Genomic DNA, 25,984 nt, shown 5'->3' with positions numbered 1-25,984 from the left:
AATAGTTATTTGGGACAAAAGAAGTGTGAGCCATTAGGATTTTATTATAATATATGTAACTGGGATATCAATAGACTACACACTATTGTTTTGCTGTGTCGGCATTTATCTAGGTTGATTTAGGGGATGAGCCACAGTACTGAGCTGTTCAATGTGAATGCATGTGGTCACATTTAACCAATATAGCATGCAAATATACTCTAACATAGATTGTGAGAAGTCTATGTAATTAATGCATATAGACAACAGCTCACATTCACCTAACAATAATAGCTCATGTGATCTGATTGCATTTTTTAGACGTGATTTTGAATATTTTTTGCGGGGTATTATACATAATATACAAACACGGGAGTTTACAAGTGACAGCCTAAATTAAATGTATAGTAACCTGCAGCCCTAGTGGCAACTGTTGCAATGTATGTGACATTATTATAAAAACTATGTACTGTTGCAACTTTTGGAATAACAATTGAATAGCCACAAATGAGAGCTACAAAAGAACCATTTTTTTTTTAAAATCAGCAGAATATACAGGCTGGGGTGAATCCCGTATAACAGATACACGCAGTAAATAACCCACATTCATTCTATTCTACTTTATGGTGCAACTGCATCTCTGATGAATAAATGATCCTGTTCTTGGGCTACTATTGTTAAAGGGATATAAGTTACTTGCAGTTCTAAGGATACTTGTCCTGAAGTCTGTGGACTGCATTATTAGATTCACGGTGGACTGCAACTTTTTCAGATAATAATAGAACAATCTCATGTTAGGGTCACATTTGAGCAATAATTGCTGAATTTTATGCAACAATTGTTCATTGTCACTGTGTACAGAATCGACACAATTAGGATCCTGATGCACATGCACGATTGTAAATATAGAATAAATCCTTAGCCGCAAATTTGCATAGACTGTTGGTTATAGTGTTATATCCTTTCATAATTGCAGCAAATAAAGGTACCTTAACAAATAAGGGTATATTCAAACAGTCATTAATTTGCGGCTGGGTTTAGATTATAGATGCACACATTTATGAATCACAAATTATATGAATTTAATGAAGACACATAAGAGGATTTGTTATTGTTTTTATTTGGTGTAATGTTCGTGATTTTTGTCTCATGATTTTTCACATTCTCAGGCATTTTATTTATATGGAATTAAAAGTTAAATTTTAAATATACTTACTCTTTTCCTTAAAGTGCGCCAACAAAGAGACAATCCTTTTCTTTCTAGCATTTTTCTCCCTTTCCGGGCTAGAATCTGACGCTCAACCTCCATGCCGTCAAACGTAGCTGCGGTAAGTAGTGAGAGACGAACGGCTCCTGTTGTAGAAGATTCTCGCGAAGAGGTAGAGGCCACGGGTCCTCTAGGAGCAGCTCCAGTAGATCCACGTACCAGGCCCTTCTTGGCCATTCCGGAGCAATGAGAATAGCTTGAACCTTTTCCCTTTTTATTCTTTTGAGAATTCTTGGGATCAATGGAAGTGGTGGAAACACGTACACCACCTAGTAGTCCCATGGAGTCACCAGAGCGTCCACCGCCACTGCTTGTGGGTCTCTCGACCTGGAACAATACCGATTGAGCTTCTTGTTGAGACGAGAGGCCATCATGTCGATTTGTGGAATTCCTCACAGACGTGTCAAGCACCTGAACACCTCCGGGTGAAGGCCCCACTTCCCTGGGTGGAGGTCTTGTCTGCTGAGGAAGCCTGCTTCCCAGTTGTCCACTTCCGGAATGAAGATTGCCGACAACGCCATATCATGTCGTTCTGCCCAGAGGAGAAGCCTTGTCACCTCTGACATTGCTGCTCTGCTCTTCGTTCCGCCCTGTCGGTTTATGTACGTTACCGCCGTCACATTGTCCTACTTAACCTGAATGGCGTGATCCTGAAGATGTGATGCCTGTAGAAGGGCGTTGTATATGGCCCTTAGTTCCAGAATGTTGATCGGAAGAATGGTTTCCTGACTTGACCATTTTCCTTGGAACTGTTCCCCTTGGGGGACTACTCCCAAACCTCTGAGGCTTGCATCTGTGGTTAGCAGAATCCATATTTTGAATCCCGAACCTTCGGCCCTCGGTCAGGTGAGAAGTCTGAAGCCACCACAGAAGAGAAATCCTGGCTTTTGGCGACAGACGTATCCAGTGGTGTATGTGAAGATGCAATCCGGACCATTTGTCCAACAGATCAAGCTGGAAGGGCCTTGCGTGAAACCTTCCGTACTACAGAGCCTCGTCGGTCTTAGAACGTCCCTCGCCATCGACTGAATTACCAATTCCTTTTCCAATGGAAGGAATACCTTATGTGCCTCCGTATCAGTATCATCCCCAAGAACGGAAGCCTCCGTGTTGGTTCCAGGTGAGATTTTGGCAGGTTCAGAATCCATCCGTGATCCTGGAGTAGTCGTGTTGAGAGGGCAATGTTGTCTAACAGCCTTTCCCTGGATGGTGCTTTTATCAGCAGGTCGTCCAAGTACGGTATTATGTTCACTCCTTGCTTGCAGAGGAGAAACATAATCTCTGCCATTACCTTGGTGAACACCCTCGGTGCCGTGGAGAGGCCAAATGGCAGGGCCTGGAACTGGTAGTGACAGTCCTGTAATACAAACCTTAGATAAGCCTGATGAGGCGGCCAAATCGGAATATGAAGGTACGCATCCTTGATATCCAGAGACACCAGGAATGGGGTCAGCATGGGCCAGACCTGATATCACCGCTCTCAGAGACTCCATCTTGAATTTGAACACCTGTAAGTAAGGGTTCAGTGACTTGAGTTTTAAAATGGGCCTTACCGAACCATCCGGTTTCAGTACCACAAACTGGTTGGAATAATAACCTTTGTTTTGCCGTTGAAGTGAAACTGGAACAATGACCTGAGTCTGTACCAGTTTTTGAATTGCTGCCTGTAAAGTCATACTTGCTTCTGGAGAAGCTGGTAAGCCTGATTTGAAGAATCTGTGCAGTGGGAGTTCCTGAAACTCCAGTCTGTAGCCCTGGGCGAAAAGATCTTTGACCCATGGATCCAGGCATGGTGTTGCCCATATGTGACTGAAATCTTTTAATCGGGCTCCCACCTGCCTGTCTTCCAAGCAGTGTGGTTCGCCGTCATGCTGAAAGCTTTGAGGAAGAAGAACCGGAGGACTGTACCTGTGAAACTGCAGTTGCGGGTTTTCTGGGTTTACCTCTATTGCCTTTGAAGGCTGTAGAAGAACCTTTGGATTTACTTTAAAATGTTGCTGGGGAGGGGGGCGGGGGGGCTGAGGTTTGCGGAAGGAAGGTATGTAGACTTACCCGCCGTAGCCTTGGATATCCACGTATACAGTTCATCTCCAAACAGGACATCACCTGTGAATGGAAGGTTTTCCACGCCTTTTCTGGAATTTGCATCCGCAGTCCACTGGCATAGCCACAAGCCCCTGTGTGCTGACACTGCCATGGCAGTGGAGCGTGCATTGAGTACACCAATTTCCTTTATGGCCTCCACCATAAAATTAGCAGAGTCCTGTATATGTTGTAGGAGCAAAAGTATCTCCCCCCTGGATAAGGTATCTAACCCGTCAATTAGATTACCTGACCATTTTGCAATGGCTCTCCTGATCCATGCACAAGCAATAGTGGGTCTCTGGGCCACCCCAGCAGCTGTGTACAGGGATTTGAGAGTGGTCTCAATATTGCGGTCAGCTGTGTCCTTTAAGGATGCTGCCCCAGGAACAGGTAAGACTATCTTACGTGACAACCTAGATACCGATGCGTCCACAATCGGTGGATTTTCCCACTTTTTCCTATCATCCTGAGGAAACGGGAAGGATGTGAGTAATCTTTTAGGGATCTGAAACTTCTTGTCCGGCTTAACCCAAGTTTCTTCAAACAGACAATTTAACTCCTTTGAAGTAGGGAAGTAGCAGAGGATTTCTTTATTACATTAAAATAAGATTCCTCATCCACCTCCGACACCTTGTCAGGAATGTGCAGGACTTCTCTAATAGCTTCTATCAGGGTCTGTATTCCTTGTGACAGGGCTGCATCCCCCCCTCCTGAGTCCACCTCACGCTCCTCCCGTCTGATACGTCATCATCAGTGTCAGCCTGCAGGATTTGGGCCAGTGTACGCTTTTGTGGACAAATGACAGGAGTCTGAGACGCTGGTATGGGAACTGAATCTCTAGTCATCAGGTCATCCACAGATTGTCTTAAGTATTGTGTCTCTTTCTCATTATGGGATAATTTATTAGAAATATGTGAGATCATCCCTTTAAGGGAATCCAACCATGTGGGTTCAGACCCACTAGCCTGAGAATGTGTACTATCCTGAGTACACTGTAGTGATCCCCCCGAGGAAGACAAACACTCTGCTGTGCAGGAAACACACTCCCTTGACATGGTAACATGAAGGGACACACACTCACACACAGAAAGGGTGAAAACACAGTTAACCCACACAGAGCCCGCATGGAGACACAGAAGATGGAGCCAGCCACACCGCGCCCTTTATGCTAAAGCCAAGCTCAGCTGGGTCGCAAACTAAGCTCCTTAATACGGCTTAGTATTCTAACACCGCCCCCCCACCTTACTATGACCCCCTAGTACCGCTGAGGAGACGTGGAGTCTTTGTGGAGGAGCTGCGCTTAGCTGCAAGTCCTGTCAGTGTGAGCTGCACAGGGAAAATGGCGCTGGTGAGCCGCTGAATCCGCTCATAGTGAAGCTTCGCCCTCGTCATGGCGCGTGGTCTTCCCGGTTTTATTATACTGGCTGAGGTGTCCGAGAAGCCTAACAGCGGGTTAGAACCCCTGTAAGCTGGTTGCCAGTGTAGGGTAACTTTAAAAAGCTCAGCTCGCCCCTCACAGTGAACACACACACACATACAGCATGTTGTACTGAGCCTGGAGACGCAGCCTGCATGTCAGTGCTGAACTCCATACCCTGATGCCGCCATTGCAGACGGCGACCCGCTAACCGGGACGCCGGCCACCTACTCACCACTCTTCTTACTTCTGGCTCTGTTAGGGGTGGCGGCGTGCTGCGGGAATGTACACTCGCCGTGGTGGGGCTTACGAATAGGTCCCTCGGGAGCTCAGTGTCCTGTCAGCCGAGAACGGAACCATTAACCCTATAGGAAGTTGGGCCATACACCAATCCCGAAGTCCCATGAAGCAGACAGGCCGGTGCCACCCAGCCCTGCCTGAAAATAACAAACAAAAAATAAATGCAGAAAACTCTTCAGGAGCTTCCAGCGATGTGACAGTCTCCTCCGGGCACATTTTCTAAACTGAGTCTGGTAGGAGGGGCATAGAGAGAGGAGCCAGCCCACACTATTAATTTCTTAAAGTGCCAAGGCTCCTAGTGGACCCGTCTATACCCCATGGTACTAAATGGAACCCCAGTATCCTCTAGAACGTAAGAGAAAGATAGGCGGAGAGTGTGGGGGGGGCACTGCCTCACCTGCCAGAGACTTAACTTTTTTTGCTATAAAAATGATTAGAATAATACAAAGAAGATATTTCTAATATATTCTGTGTATATTTTATGTACTTTATACAGTCAGAACTCTGGCACAAACGTTAGTATGACAGGAAAGGCTCTGCCTCACCTCACTGCTGTGTGTAGCGTTAACCTTTTATTAATCTAGATGCTGTATATCTGTACTGGGCAGGCTATAATGATGTTGCGCTATATACACCAGTACTGGTACGTGTAAGCTCATCAGTCCCTGCACAGCTCTCAGCCAGGGGCAGTATATGGTGGGGGGTGCAGTGTGCATAGGGAGCGTGTGTCCGTGTCACACAGAGGAGACTATACTGAAAAAAATCTGCATCTCGCCACTGTCCGTATCTGCCCCTACCCCACTCTCTCCCCAGTCCCTATCTGCCCCAACCTCACTCTCCACCCCTCCATCACTATCTGCTCCTACCCTACTCTCCACCCCCCATCTCTATCTGCCCCAACCCCACTCTCCACCCCCCCAATCCCCATCTGCCCCAACCCCACTCCCCCCCCTATCTGCTCCTACCCCCACTCTTTCTCCCCAGCCCCCACTCTCCGTATGCAGCAAGTGTGAAACAGATCTGTATTAGTAATATTAGCAGCAGCAGAAGGGCAGGAGGCTGTAACATCTCCCTGCAGTATTAGTTTCACTTTGAGCTGTGTCAGCTTCCAGCACACAAATAAATCATTTGGTCTGTGTGGCGGCCTCTAGTGGCCGGCAGCGCACATAACAGAGATGAGGAGCAGATTTGGCTTTTATAATATAGGATATTATAACTGATGACGATGGTGGAGTAAAACATCGAAACGTCTGCATAACAGCGTGTCATTACAATTTATTTCCCGAGTGCCGCAGACTGTGGAATATATGTGGATCCAGCGTTGGGATAGCTACGGTAGGCACCAGGGAAGCTGCCTGGATTGAAGCGAGTGCAGCCCTGTGTGGATGCGTATATGTGTTGCATGCAGTGATGACGGTGGTTCTGATCACTAACAGACGGCGGCAGCAGGGACGAGCACCGCAGACAGCGGAGGGGATGAGACGACACCACCAGGAGCTGTTTGAATGCACTCATGTATTTACAGATAAAAATAGCACATACAAAATGAAGCATACACACAGTGGGGTAACAAAGAATACAAAAGCAATGAATAAAAATCGAAATTAAAAAAAACAGAACAGCACTTCAGTCCGGTCCCAGCGCGTCGCAGTATCCGGCGGGGAAATAACAAACACACAAACATAAAACCTTTCTAAACCGACACAAATTGGCCTAATTGCCGGCTGCCGGGGATTCTGCTCTGGCATTAAAAGGAGATAAAATCTGGTGACACCAGACAATGCGCAGGTAATGCGTCTCTTCCCACGCTGGTAACGCCAGCTCTGCTCATCCACGTCACGGACTCACCTGAGCTCAAGCAGGTATGGATTAAAGGTCAAATAGATACTACAGTGAGGAAGTCGCCATGTCTAGTACCCGGACCCCCCGCTAGGTGATGTTTTACCTACTTGTCTGCATGTATGACCGTTGCTGCCCAGGAAATAGTTACCCTTACATATAAAGGTCATGGTCACATCCAGACAGAACACGTGTATAAGGTGGGGTCACAATCTCCTGCTTCTACGTGTAAGAGAGCACAGTGTGAAGGGTACGGCTCTTAATCAGCGGACACAATGACGGATGCCGGTCCCTGCTCTGCGAGGGGGCGTTCCGAGGGTTCTCCATCAAAACATAAAACAATAAATACATGAATTTCTTCAGCGGTTTAGCAGCCCCGCCCCCAGTAACAGGAGACGACTGCACGCTCACCTGTAGTCTGTATTAGTGAGGGACTAACCCCCCCCCCCCCCCCCCACCAGAGGCTTAAATGCCGCAGCAGCAGAAAGGTTTACAGGCCGCAGACAGGAACGTGCTTCATGAAACCTCCCCCCCATAGGATTGCGTTTAATGAGGACGTTATTGTGGTTCTACGTGTTTTGTAGTTGGGTGAGCGAGGCCACTTCCTCAGGTGCTGACCATTAGGCACATCTGTGTGAGCCCACTGGACACCCGCCGTGGCGGAGAGGCGCTGGGGTGGAAAGCGACCATTACAGTATCGCAGGACGCCCCTGTGTTCTTCTGCCACGGGTAAAATGGCGCCTGGTTACCCCACAGGTGATTGTTTGCAGTCACACCTGTAGCTCAGCACCCTGCGCCACGGCAGGTGGATCACACAGGTAGGTACCTGACTGAGGTGTAGGTACCACTATAGTAAAACAATAAACACACCACACACAGTAAATAGTTTTGTGCGCAGAACCCTGTAAAATGGCCCTAAAACCCTTAATACTTCGCTAATCGGCAGGAGGGAGGTGAAAAAATATAAATCTACAAAGATATTGTTTTGCTCAAACCCCCCCCAAATCCTGAAGCAGCCGCAGCGCAGAGACGAGACAACCTTTGGCACTGGGACAGAAAAAAAGTCATGCCTAAGACAACTGGTGGGACTGGGATCCACGCAACGCTGTAACACACAAGCAGCAAGATTGGCCAATCCTTGTAAACAGCAGAGACATTGTATAAACCGTGTAACAAAACAATATAAATACAAGGTGTACCCAGGGCTACAAGCCTGAGCTCCTGCTCGTGTGACCGCCCCCGCCACAGGGCGCCCTCCTTTCCCGCAAGCAATATACGATCCTTGCCCGGGGACCCCGTCCTTGTAAACGCAGGGTCCCGGGACGGCAAACACTGGTGAGTACGTAATATACAATAGTACACATTGAGGGGAAATAAAACACAAGCGCACACCAGTCATCAACATGGAACATAAACTCCGCGCTCATTCCTTCAGGGGCCGGCCGCCAGCCGGCTCACGCATTTCACAGATTCACATTGTGGTAAACTTCTGCTCTGCAGCCACATATTACATAGGAGTCTCGAGTGTAACAATGATGAGGGTCCGTGTGAAGCAGAAATCACTTCATGGTATAAATCCCCTCCCGACCGGCCGGGGCGCAGGGGGGCGATCGTACAGGAGTTGTAACAAATGCACTTTAGGGTATAGAGTTCTCCCGTCTCTCATGTACACTTTACAGGCCCAACAAAACTTGGGCACCATCATCGCTCTCTCGGATAACTTAAGGTAATGTTACGGCGACAGATAAAAATGAAATGCTCGTGGGGTTAATGTAAAAACGTGGATGTGGCTCGCTGTTGGCAGTAGCGGAACGCGCACCGGTGCCTCTATAGGGCCACTGTAAATGCTGGTGATGAGATCCCACAGACACTGGCTCGTTAGCACCTCGTGGAGTCAGGAATAGTTAGTGGGTCCTGGTGGGAGGTCTTGGTCCATGCTGCACCCAAGGGCCTCAATGTCATTACTTATGTCAGAGATCATGCGATCCCACTCGTCTCCTTCCGATGGCGCCGACTGGTCATCCGAGCACTCCGCCGCACCGTTGCCGTTTGTGGTGGAGTTAGAGGCGGTGCTCATCGTCCGTCTGTACCTTCCGAAGCTGTCCGTGATTATCCCCCGTCCGTCCTTCACACCGATGGTTTCCAGGAAGTTCTCAAAGTGTTGGCTGTCCTTCTCGGGAATGAACGGCCGGAGACCTGCGAGGAAGGAAGAGAATGTAATAGCTGCAAGACCACTCATCTGAAGCACTGAGCGAGGTCTCCAAAGCCTCCTGCAGCTCAGTCACTACACTCCCCTCCCCCTGCAGCTCAGTCACCGCACTCCCCTCCCCCTGCAGCTCAGTCACCACACTCCTCTCCCCCTGCAGCTCAGTCACCACACCCCTCTCCCCCTGCTGCTCAGTCACCGCACTCCTCTCCCCCTGCTGCTCAGTCACCGCACTCCTCTCCCCCTGCAGCTCAGTCACTACACTCCTCTCCCACTGCAGCTCAGTCACCGCACTCCTCTCCCCCTGCAGCTCAGTCACTACACTCCTCTCCCTCTGCAGCTCAGTCACTGCACTCCTCTCCCCCTGCAGCTCAGTCACTACACTCCTCTCCCCCTGCAGCTCAGTCACTACACTCCCCTCCCCCTGCAGCTCAGTCACCACACCCCTCTCCCCCTGCAGCTCAGTCACCACACCCCTCTCCCTGCAGCTCAGTCACTACACTCCCCTCCTCCTGCAGCTCAGTCACTGCACTCCCCTCCCCCTGCAGCTCAGTCACCGCACTCCTCTCCCCTTGCAGCTCAGTCACTGCACTCCTCTCCCCCTGCGGCTCAGTCACTACACTCCTCTCCCTCTGCAGCTCAGTCACTACACTAATGCTGGGCTACAATGCCCACAATTCTCTGCGTCATGAGATATCTGAAAATAAAATATATGTTGCCACCACTACACCCCGATGTTTCCCTGTGGAAACCCTACGTACCCTGCTGCAGAAATATATGTTGCCCTAGGTTTCACTGACCCCTAGTAAAGCGGCTGAGAGGACATGAACCACTGGCGGCAATAATCAGCGAAAAACGTTCTTACCGAGCAGCAGAAACTTCCTGCTGTCCCCGTACAGCTGCCGCAGATTGATGCAGAACTCGTGGATGGACGCCCCGTTCCGGTACTCGTGGATGAGCATTGCAAACTGCTGGATTTCTTGTGAGGAAAGTTTGGTTCTTAACTGTCAAATCAAACACAAAGACCAGCGATGGAGGGGTGAGAAACCAGCAACAAAAAGACAAAGACCAGCGATGGAGGTGAGAAACCAGCAACAACGAGACAAAGACCAGCGATGGAGGGGTGAGAAACCAGCAACAACGAGACAAAGACCAGCGATGGAGGGGTGAGAAACCAGCAACAACAAGACAAAGACCAGCGATGGAGGTGAGAAACCAGCAACGAGACAAAGACCAGCGATGAAGAGCGGAGAAACCAGCAACAAGAGACAAAGACCAGCGATGAGGGTGAGAAACCAGCAACAAGACAAAGACCAGCGATGGAGGTGAGAAACCAGCAACAACAAGACAAAGACCAGCGATGGAGAGAGCGGAGAAAGCAGCAACAAGAGACAAAGACCAGCGATGGAGAACGGAGAAAGCAGCAACAAGAGACAAAGACCAGCGATGGAGGTGAGAAACCAGCAACAAGACAAAGACCAGCGATGGAGAGCGGAGAAAGCAGCAACAAGAGACAAAGACCAGCGATGGAGGTGAGAAACCAGCAACGAGACAAAGACCAGCGATGGAGAGCGGAGAAACCAGCAACAAGAGACAAAGACCAGTGATGGAGAGGTGAGAAACCAGCAACAACAAGAGAAAGACCAGCGATGGAGAGGTGAGAAACCAGCAACAAAAAGACAAAGACCAGCGATGGAGGTGAGAAACCAGCAACAACGAGACAAAGACCAGCGATGGAGGGGTGAGAAACCAGCAACAACGAGACAAAGACCAGCGATGGAGGGGTGAGAAACCAGCAACAACAAGACAAAGACCAGCGATGGAGGTGAGAAACCAGCAACGAGACAAAGACCAGCGATGAAGAGCGGAGAAACCAGCAACAAGAGACAAAGACCAGCGATGAGGGTGAGAAACCAGCAACAAGACAAAGACCAGCGATGGAGGTGAGAAACCAGCAACAACAAGACAAAGACCAGCGATGGAGAGAGCGGAGAAAGCAGCAACAAGAGACAAAGACCAGCGATGGAGAACGGAGAAAGCAGCAACAAGAGACAAAGACCAGCGATGGAGGTGAGAAACCAGCAACAAGACAAAGACCAGCGATGGAGAGCGGAGAAAGCAGCAACAAGAGACAAAGACCAGCGATGGAGGTGAGAAACCAGCAACGAGACAAAGACCAGCGATGGAGAGCGGAGAAACCAGCAACAAGAGACAAAGACCAGTGATGGAGAGGTGAGAAACCAGCAACAACAAGAGAAAGACCAGCGATGGAGAGGTGAGAAACCAGCAACAAGAGACAAAGACCAGCGATGGAGAGCGGAGAAAGCAGCAACAAGAGACAAAGACCAGCGATGGAGAGGTGAGAAACCAGCAACAAGAGACAAAGACCAGCGATGGAGAGCAGAGAAAGCAGCAACAAGAGACAAAGACCAGTGATGGAGAGGTGAGAAACCAGCAACAAGAGACAAAGACCAGCGATGGAGAGGTGAGAAACCAGCAACAAGAGACAAAGACCAGCGATGGAGAGGTGAGAAACCAGCAACAAGAGACAAAGACCAGTGATGGAGAGGTGAGAAACCAGCAACAACAAGACAAAGACCAGCGATGGAGAGCGGAGAAAGCAGCAACAAGAGACAAAGACCAGCAATGGAGGTGAGAAACCAGCAACAACGAGACAAAGACCAGCGATGGAGAGCGGGGAAACCAGCAACAAGAGACAAAGACCAGTGATGGAGAGGTGAGAAAGCAGCAACAAGAGACAAAGACCAGCTATAGAGAGGTGAGAAACCAGCAACAAGAGACAAAGACCAGCGATGGAGAGGTGAGAAACCAGCAACAAGAGACAAAGACTAGCGATGGAGAGCAGAGAAAGCAGCAACAAGAGACAAAGACCAGCGATGGAGAGCGGAGAAAGCAGCAACAAGAGACAAAGACCAGCGATGGAGAGGTGAGAAACCAGCAACAAGAGACAAAGACCAGCGATGGAGAGCGGAGAAAGCATCAACAAGAGACAAAGACCAGCGATGGAGGTGAGAAACCAGCAACAACGAGACAAAGACCAGCAATGGAGGTGAGAAACCAGCAACAAGACAAAGACCAGCGATGGAGGTGAGAAACCAGCAACAAGACAAAGACCAGCGATGGAGAGCAGAGAAAGCAGCAACAACAAGACAAAAACCAGTGATAGAGAGGTGAGAAACCAGCAACAACAAGACAAAGACCAGCGATGGAGAGCGGAGAAAGCAGCAACAAGAGACAAAGACCAGCGATGGAGGTGAGAAACCAGCAAAACGAGACAAAGACCAGCGATGGAGAGCGGAGAAACCAGCAACAAGAGACAAAGACCAGTGATGGAGAGGTTAGAAACCAGCAACAAGAGACAAAGACTAGCGATGGAGAGAAGAGAAAGCAGCAACAAGAGACAAAGACCAGCGATGGAGAGCGGAGAAACCAGCAACAAGAGACAAAGACCAGCGATGGAGAGCGGAGAAAGCAGCAACAAGAGACAAAGACCAGAGATGGAGAGGTGAGAAACCAGCAACAAGAGACAAAGACCAGCGATGGAGAGCGGAGAAAGCAGCAACAAGAGACAAAGACCCGCGATGGGGAGGTGAGAAACCAGCAACAAGAGACAAAGACCAGCGATAGAGAGCGGAGAAACCAGCAAAAAGAGACAAAGACCAGCAATGGAGATCGGAGAAACCAGCAACGAGACAAAGACCAGCAATGGAGGTGAGAAACCAGCAACAACAAGACAAAGACCAGCGATGGAGGTGAGAAACCAGCAACAACAAGACAAAGACCAGCGATGGAGGTGAGAAACCAGCAACAAGACAAAGACCAGCGATGGAGAGCGGAGAAAGCAGCAACAAGAGACAAAGACCAGCGATGGAGGTGAGAAACCAGCAACAACGAGACAAAGACCAGCGATGGAGAGCGGAGAAACCAGCAACAAGAGACAAAGACCAGTGATGGAGAGGTGAGAAACCAGCAACAACAAGAGAAAGACCAGCGATGGAGAGGTGAGAAACCAGCAACAAGAGACAAAGACCAGCGATGGAGAGGTGAGAAACCAGCAACAAGAGACAAAGACCAGCGATGGAGAGGTGAGAAACCAGCAACAAGAGCCAAAGACCAGCGATGGAGAGCGGAGAAAGCAGCAACAAGAGACAAAGACCAGCGATGGAGAGCGGAGAAAGCAGCAACAAGAGACAAAGACCAGCGATGGAGAGGTGAGAAACCAGCAACAAGAGCCAAAGACCAGCGATGGAGAGGTGAGAAACCAGCAACAAGAGCCAAAGACCAGCGATGGAGAGCGGAGAAAGCAGCAACAAGAGACAAAGACCAGCGATGGAGAGCGGAGAAAGCAGCAACAAGAGACAAAGACCAGCGATGGAGAGGTGAGAAACCAGCAACAAGAGACAAAGACCAGCGATGGAGAGCGGAGAAAGCAGCAACAAGAGACAAAGACCAGCGATGGAGAGCGGAGAAACCAGCAACAAGAGACAAAGACAAGCGATGGAGAGCGGAGAAAGCAGCAACAAGAGACAAAGACCAGCGATGGAGGCAAGAAACCAGCAACAACAAGACAAAGACCAGCAATGGAGAGCGGAGAAAGCAGCAACAAGAGACAAAGACCAGCGATGGAGAGCGGAGAAAGCAGCAACAAGAGACAAAGACCAGCGATGGAGGTAAGAAACCAGCAACAACGAGACAAATATCAGCGATGGAGAGGTGAGAAACCAGCAACAACAAGACAACGACCAGCAATAAACAGCCTCATAGTCTGTAGTAAGAGCCACAGATCCCGCGGCACTAGGACCGGTGGATCCATCCTATAGCTGTGCAGGTAGCAGCAGGGTTTGGGCTCACATTCTGATTGGTCACATTGCATCAGGTTGTAGGACGCTAGAAAGAAGATTACTGGTCCGTCATGAAGGCGCAGACATTAGAGCGGACTATCCCGTCTCGTGAATGTGGCCTTACCGTCATCATATAGTCTTGCAGCAGCTCCGCCGCCGTGGCGCTCAGCTCGCTCTCGCTGGCCGTCTTGTTATTAGGAGAATTTCCATCGCCATCCACTGAGCCCTGGAAGGAGCTATGGGGAACAGAGTGGGAAAGCGGATTACAATGGAGTCAGTACTTGCGACATGACCACACCCTGGGAGAGGAATACAGACGGGTGGGACAGAAATCTGGCTGCATGCGCTCATACATTGTGTGCATTATTGGTACATGTCAGACAACATAAAAGCATTCTGCCCATATAAAACATTTTTGGTCTGATTTTTGGTTATGCGCAATATGGCCGCACGTCCGGACGGCTGTAGCACCCAGATTCAGTACCATATGCTCCTGTGGCTATATATGCAAGGCTTCGTGCACTCCTTCCCTGTACACTCGTCTCGGAGTAGCGCAAAAGTAGCCGCCACGATGCCACACAGATCCCAGAGATATGATCGAGATCCATCAGACTATGTAAGTTCATTACCGCGCTGGTAAAACTCGTTAGATGCGGCCCCATAGGAAGCTGTATGCCACTCCGTATCAGGCACTTTATCATTACATTCATGGTGCCTGCTGTCATACATCCAATCCAGCGTCATGCAGAATCCGATGGCGAGATCAGCTCCTGGCGCCGCACAGAGGTCACCACTATGGAAAGCGTTTACGTTTTGTTTAAATAAAGTTACTTACAAGGCCCCGACTTCCTCGTAGGCTTCCTTCCCCTCCAGCTTGCTGGACGAGTCATCTGCAATGAGCAAAGTATGAGGATCGCACATAGGCCCTGGCGCCCTCACAGTCATACCGCAGCCGTCTCTGCCCCATACACTGCACTAATAGCTGGGTCATGCCCTGGCGCCCTCACAGTCATACCACAGCTGCATCTGCCCCATACACTGCACTAACAGCTGGGACAGGCCCTGGCACCCTCACAGTCATACCACAGCCGTCTCTGCCCCATACACTGCACTAACAGCTGGGACAGGCCCTGGCACCCTCACAGTCATACCGCAGCCGTCTCTGCCCCATACACTGCACTAACAGCTGGGACAGGCCCTGGCACCCTCACAGTCATACCGCAGGCTGCATCTGCCCCATACACTGCACTAACAGCTGGGACAGGCCCTGACACCCTCACAGTCATACCGCAGGCTGCATCTGCCCCATACACTGCACTAACAGCTGGGACAGGCCCTGGCACCCTCACAGTCAAACCGCAGGCTGCATCTGCCCCATACACTGCACTTACAGCTGGGACAGGCTCTGGCACCCTCACAGTCATACCGCAGGCTGCATCTGCCCCATACACTGCACTAACAGCTGGGACAGGCCCTGGCACCCTCACAGTCATACCGCATGCTGCATCTGCCCCATACACTGCACTAACAGCTGGGACAGGCCCTGGCACCCTCACAGTCATACCGCAGCCGGATCTGCCCCATACACTGCACTAACAGCTGGGACATGCCCTGGCACCCTCACAGTCATACCGCAGGCCATCTCTGCCCCATACACTGCACTAACAGCTGGGACAGGCCCTGGAACCCTCACAGTCATACCACAACCGGATCTGCCCCATACACTGCACTAACAGCTGGAACAGGCCCTGGCACCCTCACAGTCATACCGCAGGCTGCATCTGCACCATACACTGCACTAACAGCTGGGACAGGCCCTGGCACCCTCACAGTCATACCGCAGGCTGCATCTGCCCCATACACTGCACTAACAGCTGGGACAGGCCCTGGCGCCCTCACAGTCATACCGCAGGCTGCATCTGCCCCATACACTGCACTAACAGCTGGGACAGGTCCTGGCACCCTCAGTCATACCGCAGCCGTCTCTGCCCCATACACTGCACTAACAGCTGGGACAGGCTCTGGCACCCTCACAGTCATACCGCAGCCGTCTCTGCCCCATACACTGCACTAACAGCTGGGACAGGCCCTGGCACCCTCACAGTCATACCGCATGCTGCATCTGCCCCATACACTGCACTAACAGCTGGGACAGGCCCTGGCACCCTCACAGTCATACCGCAGCCGGATCTGCCCCATACACTGCACTAACAGCTGGGACAGGCCCTGGCACCCTCACAGTCATACCGCAGCCGAATCTGCCCCATACACTGCACTAACAGCTGGGACATGCCCTGGCACCCTCACAGTCATACCGCAGGCCATCTCTGCCCCATACACTGCACTAACAGCTGGTACAGGCCCTGGCACCCTCACAGTCATACCACAGCCGGATCTGCCCCATACACTGCACTAACAGCTGGGACAGGCCCTGGCACCCTCACAGTCATACCGCAGGCTGCATCTGCCCCATACACTGCACTAACAGCTGGGACAGGCTCTGGCACCCTCACAGTCATACCGCAGCCGTCTCTGCCCCATACACTGCACTAACAGCTGGGACAGGCCCTGGCACCCTCACAGTCATACCGCAGCCGGATCTGCCCCATACACTGCACTAACAGCTGGGACAGGCCCTGGCACCCTCACAGTCATACCGCAGCCGGATTTGCCCCATACACTGCACTAACAGCTGGGACAGGTCCTGGCACCCTTACAGTCATACCGCAGGTTACATCTGCCCCATACACTGCACTAACAGCTGGGATAGGCCCTGGCGCCCTCACAGTCATACCGCAGGTTACATCTGCCAAATACACTGCACTAACAGCTGGGACAGGCCCTGGCACCCTCACAGTCATACCGCAGACGTCTCTGCCCCATACACTGCACTAACAGCTGGGACAGGTCCTGGCACCCTCACAGTCATACCACAGGCTACATCTGCCCCATACACTGCACTAACAGCTGGGACAGGCCCTGGCACCCTCACAGTCATACCGCAGGCCATCTCTGCCCCATACACTGCACTAACAGCTGGGACAGGCCCTGGCACCCTCACAGTCATACCGCAGGCTGCATCTGCCCCATACACTGCACTAACAGCTGGGACAGGCCCTGGCACCCTCACAGTCATACCGCATGCTGGATCTGCCCCATACACAGCACTAACAGCTGGGACAGGCCCTGGCACCCTCACAGTCATACCGCAAGCTGCATCTGCCCCATACACTGCACTAACAGCTGGGACAGGCCCTGGCAACCTCACAGTCATACCACAGGCTACATCTGCCCCATACACTGCACTAACAGCTGGGACAGGCCCTGGCACCCTCACAGTCATACCGCAGGCCGTCTCTGCCCCATACACTGCACTAACAGCTGGGACAGGCCCTGGCGCCCTCACAGTCATACCGCAGGCTGGATCTGCCCCATACACTGTACTAACAGCTGGGACAGGCCCTGGCACCCTCACAGTCATACCGCAGGCTGCATCTGCCCCATACACTGCACTAACAGCTGGGACAGGCCCTGGCACCCTCACAGTCATACCGCAGGCTGGATCTGCCCCATACACTGCACTAACAGCTGGGACAGGCCCTGGCGCCCTCACAGTCATACCGCAGGCTGCATCTGCCCCATACACTGCACTAACAGTTGGGACAGGCCCTGGCGCCCTCACAGTCATACCACAGGCTGCATCTGCCCCATACACTGCACTAACAGCTGGGACAGGTCCTGGCACCCTCACAGTCATACCGCAGGCTGCATCTGCCCCATACACTGCACTAACAGCTGGGACAGGCCCTGGCGCCCTCACAGTCATACCGCAGGCTGCATCTGCCCCATACACTGCACTAACAGTTGGGACAGGCCCTGGCGCCCTCACAGTCATACCGCAGGCTGCATCTGCCCCATACACTGCACTAACAGCTGGGACAGGTCCTGGCGCCCTCACAGTCATACCGCAGGCTGCATCTGCCCCATACACTGCACTAACAGCTGGGACAGGTCCTGGCACCCTCACAGTCATACCGCAGGCTGCATCTGCCCCATACACTGCACTAACAGCTGGGACAGGCTCTGGCACCCTCACAGTCATACCGCAGGCTGCATCTGTCCCATACACTGCACTAACAGCTGGGACAGGCCCTGGCACCCTCACAGTCATACCGCAGGCTGCATCTGCCCCATACACTGCACTAACAGCTGGGACAGGCCCTGGCACCCTCACAGTCATACCGCAGCCGTCTCTGCCCCATACACTGCACTAACAGCTGGGACAGGCCCTGGCACCCTCACAGTCATACCGCAGACTACATCTGCCCCATACACTGCACTAACAGCTGGGACAGGCCCTGGCACCCTCACAGTCATACCGCAGACTACATCTGCCCCATACACTGCACTAACAGCTGGGACAGGTCCTGGCACCCTCACAGTCATACCGTAGCTTACATCTGCCCCATACACTGCACTAACAGCTGGGACAGGCCCTGGCACCCTCACAGTCATACCACAGGTTACATCTGCCCCATACACTGCACTAACAGCTGGGACAGGCCCTGGCACCCTCACAGTCATACCGCAGGTTACATCTGCCCCATACACTGCACTAACAGCTGGGACAGGCCCTGGCACCCTCACAGTCATACCGCAGGCTGCATCTGCCCCATACACTGCACTAACAGCTGGGACAGGCCCTGGCACCCTCACAGTCATACCGCATGCTGGATCTGCCCCATACACAGCACTAACAGCTGGGACAGGCCCTGGCACCCTCACAGTCATACCGCAGCCGGATCTGCCCCATACACAGCACTAACAGCTGGGACAGGCCCTGGCACCCTCACAATCATACCGCAGGCTGCATCTGCCCCATACACTGCACTAACAGCTGGGACAGGCCCTGGCACCCTCACAGTCATACCACAGCCGGATCTGCCCCATACACTGCACTAACAGCTGGGACAGGTCCTGGCACCCTCACAGTCATACCGCAGGCTGCATCTGCCCCATCTGGCGACAAGTCATCCAACCAATCTCTGCTCATGTTGAGTGCACAGAATGCTCACTGAATAGTCCAGCCTCCCATTACACCCCATATATTCATAGATCCTTTATAAACACTCACACACACACACACACACACACACATGGAAGGTAGCCCTGCCCAATCCAGCAACGTAAATCTCTATACAGTAGCAGCGCTCAGCTCTGTACAGTATGAGGAGCAGTCTGGGATTACGTACCGCTGTGTAAGGACATATGGCGGGTGGGAGTGGACGCACCATCAAATATGGCCCTGTCTAGGAAGTCGATGGTGGATTCGGTGTAGACAATCTGGAAGACCTGGCCCAGCAGCGAGCACAGCTCCTCAGCGGCCATCTGCGGGGAGAGAACACAGGTGACACAGGGCAGGAGAGTCAGTGTGGACGCTGGTAACAATGGGAGGGAGAGAAGACACAGGTGACACAGGGCAGGAGAGTCAGTGTGGACGCTGGTAATAATGGGAGGGAGAGAAGACACAGGTGACACAGGGCAGGAGAGTCAGTGTGGACGCTGGTAACAATGGGAGGGAGAGAAGACACAGGTGACACAGGGCAGGAGAGTCAGTGTGGACGCTGGTAACAATGGGAGGGAGAGAAGACACAGGTCACACAGGGCAGGAGAGTCAGTGTGGACGCTGGTAACAATGGGAGGGAGAGGGGACACAGGTGACACAGGGCAGGAGAGTCAGTGTGGACGCTGGTAACAATGGGAGGGAGAGAGGACACAGGTGACACAGGGAAGGAGAGTCAGTGTGGACGCCGGTAACAATGGGAGGGAGAGAAGACACAGGTGACACAGGGCAGGAGAGTCAGTGTGGACGCCGGTAACAATGGGAGGGAGAGAAGACACAGGTGACACAGGGCAGGAGAGTCAGTGTGGACGCTGGTAACAATGGGAGGGAGAGAAGACACAGGTGACACAGGGCAGGAGAGTCAGTGTGGACGCTGGTAACAATGGGAGAAGGAGAGAAGACACAGGTGACACAGGGCAGGAGAGTCAGTGTGGACGCTGGTAACAATGGGAGAAGGAGAGAAGACACAGGTGACACAGGGCAGGAGAGTCAGTGTGGATGCTGGTAACAATGGGAGGGAGAGAAGACACAGGTGACACAGGGCAGGAGAGTCAGTGTGGACGCTGGTAACAATGGGAGGGAGAGAAGACACAGGTGACACAGGGCAGGAGAGTCAGTGTGGACGCTGGTAACAATGGGAGGGAGAGAAGACACAGGTGACACAGGGCAGGAGAGTCAGTGTGTACGCTGGTAACAATGGGAGGGAGAGAAGACACAGGTGACACAGGGCAGGAGAGTCAGTGTGGACGCTGGTAACAATGGGAGGGAGAGAAGACACAGGTGACACAGGGCAGGAGAGTCAGTGTGGACGCTGGTAACAATGGGAGGGAGAGAAGACACAGGTGACACAGGGCAGGAGAGTCAGTGTGTACGCTGGTAACAATGGGAGGGAGAGAAGACACAGGTCACACAGGGCAGGAGAGTCAGTGTGGACGCTGGTAACAATGGGAGGGAGAGGGGACACAGGTGACACAGGGCAGGAGAGTCAGTGTGGACGCTGGTAACAATGGGAGGGAGAGAGGACACAGGTGACACAGGGCAGGAGAGTCAGTGTGGACGCCGGTAACAATGGGAGGGAGAGAAGACACAGGTGACACAGGGCAGGAGAGTCAGTGTGGACGCCGGTAACAATGGGAGGGAGAGGAGACACAGGTGACACAGGGCAGGAGAGTCAGTGTGGACGCCGGTAACAATGGGAGGGAGAGAAGACACAGGTGACACAGGGCAGGAGAGTCAGTGTGGACGCTGGTAACAATGGGAGGGAGAGAAGACACAGGTGACACAGGGCAGGAGAGTCAGTGTGGACGCTGGTAACAATGGGAGAAGGAGAGAAGACACAGGTGACACAGGGCAGGAGAGTCGGTGTGGACGCTGGTAACAATGGGAGGGAGAGAAGACACAGGTGACACAGGGCAGGAGAGTCAGTGTGGACGCTGGTAACAATGGGAGGGAGAGAAGACACAGGTCACACAGGGCAGGAGAGTCAGTGTGGACGCTGGTAACAATGGGAGAAGGAGAGAAGACACAGGTGACACAGGGCAGGAGAGTCAGTGCGGACGCTGGTAACAATGGGAGGAGAGAAGACGCAGGTGACACAGGGCAGGAGAGTCGGTGTGGACGCTGGTAACAATGGGAGGGAGAGACGACACAGGTCACACAGGGCAGGAGAGTCAGTGTGGACGCTGGTAACAATGGGAGGGAGAGAAGACACAGGTGACACAGGGCAGGAGAGTCAGTGTGGACGCTGGTAACAATGGGAGGGAGAGAAGACACAGGTCACACAGGGCAGGAGAGTCGGTGTGGACGCTGGTAACAATGGGAGGGAGAGAAGACACAGGTCACACAGGGCAGGAGAGTCAGTGTGGACGCTGGTAACAATGGGAGGGAGAGAAGACACAGGTCACACAGGGCAGGGGAGTCAGTGCGGACGCTGGTAACAATGGGAGGAGAGAAGACACAGGTGACACAGGGCAGGAGAGTCAGTGTGGACGCTGGTAACAATGGGAGGAGAGAAGACGCAGGTGACACAGGGCAGGAGAGTCAGTGTGGACGCTGGTAACAATGGGAGGGAGAGAGGACACAGGTGACATAGGGCAGGAGAGTCAGTGTGGACGCTGGTAACAATGGGAGGGAGAGAAGACACAGGTGACACAGGGCAGTAGAGTCAGTGTGGACGCTGGTAACAATGGGAGGGAGAGGAGACACAGGGCAGGAGAGTCAGTGTGGACGCTGGTAACAATGGGAGGGAGAGAAGACACAGGTGACACAGGGCAGGAGAGTCAGTGTGGACGCTGGTAACAATGGGAGGGAGAGAAGACACAGGTCACACAGGGCAGGAGAGTCGGTGTGGACGCTGGTAACAATGGGAGGGAGAGAAGACACAGGTCACACAGGGCAGGAGAGTCAGTGTGGACGCTGGTAACAATGGGAGGGAGAGAAGACACAGGTGACACAGGGCAGGAGAGTCAGTGTGGACGCTGGTAACAATGGGAGGGAGAGAAGACACAGGTGACACAGGGCAGGAGAGTCAGTGTTGACGCTGGTAACAATGGGAGGGAGAGAAGACACAGGTGACACAGGGCAGGAGAGTCAGTGTGGACGCTGGTAACAATGGGAGGGAGAGAAGACACAGGTGACACAGGGCAGGAGAGTCAGTGTGGACGCTGGTAACAATGGGAGGGAGAGAAGACACAGGTGACACAGGGCAGGAGAGTCATTGTGGATGCTGGTAACAATGGGAGGGAGAGAAGACACAGGTGACACAGGGCAGGAGAGTCAGTGTGGATGCTGGTAACAATGGGAGGGAGAGAAGACACAGGTGACACAGGGCAGGAGAGTCAGTGTGGACGCCGGTAACAATGGAAGGGAGAGAAGACACAGGTGACACAGGGCAGGAGAGTCAGTGTGGACGCCGGTAACAATGGGAGGGAGAGAAGACACAGGTCACACAGGGCAGGAGAGTCAGTGTGGACGCTGGTAACAATGGGAGGAGAGAAGACGCAGGTGACACAGGGCAGGGGAGTCAGTGCGGACGCTGGTAACAATGGGAGGGAGAGAAGACACAGGTGACACAGGGCAGGAGAGTCAGTGTGGACGCTGGTAACAATGGGAGAAGGAGAGAAGACACAGGTGACACAGGGCAGGAGAGTCAGTGTGGACGCTGGTAACAATGGGAGGGAGAGAAGACACAGGTGACACAGGGCAGGAGAGTCAGTGTGGACGCTGGTAACAATGGGAGGGAGAGAAGACACAGGTGACACAGGGCAGGAGAGTCAGTGTGGACGCTGGTAACAATGGGAGGGAGAGAAGACACAGGTCACACAGGGCAGGAGAGAGTGTGGACGCTGGTAACAATGGGAGGGAGAGAAGACACAGGTCACACAGGGCAGGAGAGTCAGTGTGGACGCTGGTAACAATGGTAGGGAGAGAAGACACAGGTCACACAGGGCAGGGGAGTCAGTGCGGACGCTGGTAACAATGGGAGGAGAGAAGACACAGGTGACATAGGGCAGGAGAGTCAGTGTGGACGCTGGTAACAATGGGAGGAGAGAAGACGCAGGTGACACAGGGCAGGAGAGTCAGTGTGGACGCTGATAACAATGGGAGGGAGAGAGGACACAGGTGACAAAGGGCAGGAGAGTCAGTGTGGACGCTGGTAACAATGGGAGGGAGAGAAGACACAGGTGACACAGGGCAGGAGAGTCAGTGTGGACGCTGGTAACAATGGGAGAAGGAGAGAAGACACAGGTGACACAGGACAGGAGAGTCAGTGTGGATGCTGGTAACAATGGGAGAAGGAGAGAAGACACAGGTGACACAGGGCAGGAAAGTCAGTGTGGACGCTGGTAACAATGGGAGGGAGAGAAGACACAGGTGACACAGGGCAGGAGAGTCAGTGTGGACGCTGGTAACAATGAGAGGGAGAGAAGACACAGGTCACACAGGGCAGGAGAGTCAGTGTGGACGCTGGTAACAATGGGAGGGAGAGAAGACACAGGTGACACAGGGCAGGAGAGTCAGTGTGGATGCCGGTAACAATGGGAGAAGGAGAGAAGACACAGGTGACACAGGGCAGGAGAGTCGGTGTGGACGCTGGTAACAATGGGAGGGAGAGACGACACAGGTCACACAGGGCAGGAACACACAGGGCAGGAGAGTCAGTGTGGACGCTGGTAACAATGGGAGGGAGAGAAGACACAGGTGACACAGGGCAGGAGAGTCAGTGTTGACGCTGGTAACAATGGGAGGGAGAGAAGACACAGGTGACACAGGGCAGGAGAGTCAGTGTGGACGCTGGTAACAATGGGAGGGAGAGAAGACACAGGTGACACAGGGCAGGAGAGTCAGTGTGGATGCTGGTAACAATGGGAGGGAGAGAAGACACAGGTGACACAGGGCAGGAGAGTCAGTGTGGACGCTGGTAACAATGGGAGGGAGAGAAGACACAGGTGACACAGGGCAGGAGAGTCAGTGTGGACGCTGGTAACAATGGGAGAAGGAGAGAAGACACAGGTGACACAGGGCAGGAGAGTCGGTGTGGACGCTGGTAACAATGGGAGGGAGAGGTGACACAGGGCAGGAGAGTCAGTGTGGACGCTGGTAACAATGGGAGGGAGAGAAGACACAGGTCACACAGGGCAGGAGAGTCAGTGTGGACGCTGGTAACAATGGGAGAAGGAGAGAAGACACAGGTGAGACAGGGCAGGAGAGTCGGTGTGGACGCTGGTAACAATGGGAGGGAGAGAAGACACAGGTGACACAGGGCAGGAGAGTCAGTGTGGACGCTGGTAACAATGGGAGGGAGACAAGACACAGGTGACACAGGGCAGGAGAGTCAGTGTGGACGCTGGTAACAATGGGAGGGAGAGAAGACACAGGTGACACAGGGCAGGAGAGTCAGTGTGGATGCTGGTAACAATGGGAGGGAGAGGAGACACAGGGCAGGAGAGTCAGTGTGGACGCTGGTAACAATGGGAGGGAGAGAAGACACAGCTGACACAGGGCAGGAGAGTCAGTGTGGATGCTGGTAACAATGGGAGGGAGAGAAGACACAGGTGACACAGGGCAGGAGAGTCAGTGTGGACGCCGGTAACAATGGGAGGGAGAGAAGACACAGGTGACACAGGGCAGGAGAGTCAGTGTGGACGCCGGTAACAATGGGAGGGAGAGAAGACACAGGTGACACAGGGCAGGAGAGTCAGTGTGGACGCTGGTAACAATGGGAGGGAGAGAAGACACAGGTCACACAGGGCAGGAGAGTCAGTGTGGACGCTGGTAACAATGGGAGGGAGAGAAGACACAGGTCACACAGGGCAGGAGAGTCAGTGTGGACGCTGGTAACAATAGGAGGAAGAGAAGACACAGGTCACACAGGGCAGGAGAGTCAGTGTGGACGCTGGTAACAATGGGAGGGAGAGAAGACACAGGTGACACAGGGCAGGAGAGTCAGTGTGGACGCTGGTAACAATGGGAGGAGAGAAGACACAGGTGACACAGGGCAGGAGAGTCAGTGTGGACGCCGGTAACAATGGGAGGGAGAGAAGACACAGGTGACACAGGGCAGGAGAGTCAGTGTGGACGCCGGTAACAATGGGAGGGAGAGAAGACACAGGTGACACAGGGCAGGAGAGTCAGTGTGGACGCTGGTAACAATGGGAGGGAGAGAAGACACAGGTGACACAGGGCAGGAGAGTCAGTGTGGACGCTGGTAACAATGGGAGGGAGAGAAGACACAGGTGACACAGGGCAGGAGAGTCAGTGTGGACGCTGGTAACAATGGGAGGGAGAGAAGACACAGGTGACACAGGGCAGGAGAGTCAGTGTGGACGCTGGTAACAATGGGAGGGAGAGAAGACACAGGTCACACAGGGCAGGAGAGTCAGTGTGGACGCCGGTAACAATGGGAGGGAGAGAAGACACAGGTGACACAGGGCAGGAGAGTCAGTGTGGACGCTGGTAACAATGGGAGGGAGAGAAGACACAGGTGACACAGGGCAGGAGAGTCAGTGTGGACGCTGGTAACAATGGGAGAAGGAGAGAAGACACAGGTGAGACAGGGCAGGAGAGTCGGTGTGGACGCTGGTAACAATGGGAGGGAGAGAAGACACAGGTGACACAGGGCAGGAGAGTCGGTGTGGACGCTGGTAACAATGAGAAGGAGAGAAGACACAGGTGACACAGGGCAGGAGAGTCAGTGTGGACGCTGGTAACAATGGGAGGGAGAGGAGACACAGGGCAGGAGAGTCAGTGTGGACGCTGGTAACAATGGGAGGGAGAGAAGACACAGGTGACACAGGGCAGGAGAGTCGGTGTGGACGCTGGTAACAATGAGAAGGAGAGAAGACACAGGTGACACAGGGCAGGAGAGTCAGTGTGGACGCCGGTAACAATGGGAGGGAGAGATGAC

General features: G+C 52.9%; 1 protein-coding gene across 3 annotated transcripts in view; it reads right to left on the bottom strand.

The window, feature by feature from the left end:
* Positions 1-7,332: 7,332 nt before the first annotated feature.
* The window catches only part of CCM2 (CCM2 scaffold protein), a 96,352-nt gene continuing 77,700 nt past the window's right edge, over positions 7,333-25,984 (bottom strand). For all 3 annotated transcript variants that reach the window (XM_063924591.1, XM_063924594.1, XM_063924593.1), the window contains exons 7-11: positions 19,208-19,343; positions 14,791-14,845; positions 14,080-14,191; positions 9,959-10,097; positions 7,333-9,083 (exon numbers count right to left, since the gene is read on the bottom strand). In XM_063924591.1, coding sequence (XP_063780661.1) covers positions 8,782-9,083; positions 9,959-10,097; positions 14,080-14,191; positions 14,791-14,845; positions 19,208-19,343 — 744 coding nt within the window. In that variant the 3' untranslated portion in view covers positions 7,333-8,781. The remainder of the gene's footprint in view (positions 9,084-9,958; positions 10,098-14,079; positions 14,192-14,790; positions 14,846-19,207; positions 19,344-25,984) is intronic.

Source organism: Pseudophryne corroboree, chromosome 5 (assembly GCF_028390025.1).
Source record: "Pseudophryne corroboree isolate aPseCor3 chromosome 5, aPseCor3.hap2, whole genome shotgun sequence".
Lineage (NCBI taxonomy): Eukaryota > Metazoa > Chordata > Amphibia > Anura > Myobatrachidae > Pseudophryne > Pseudophryne corroboree.
The sequence above is the reverse complement of the archived record's forward strand: the minus strand, read 5'-3'. Positions and strand labels throughout refer to the sequence as shown.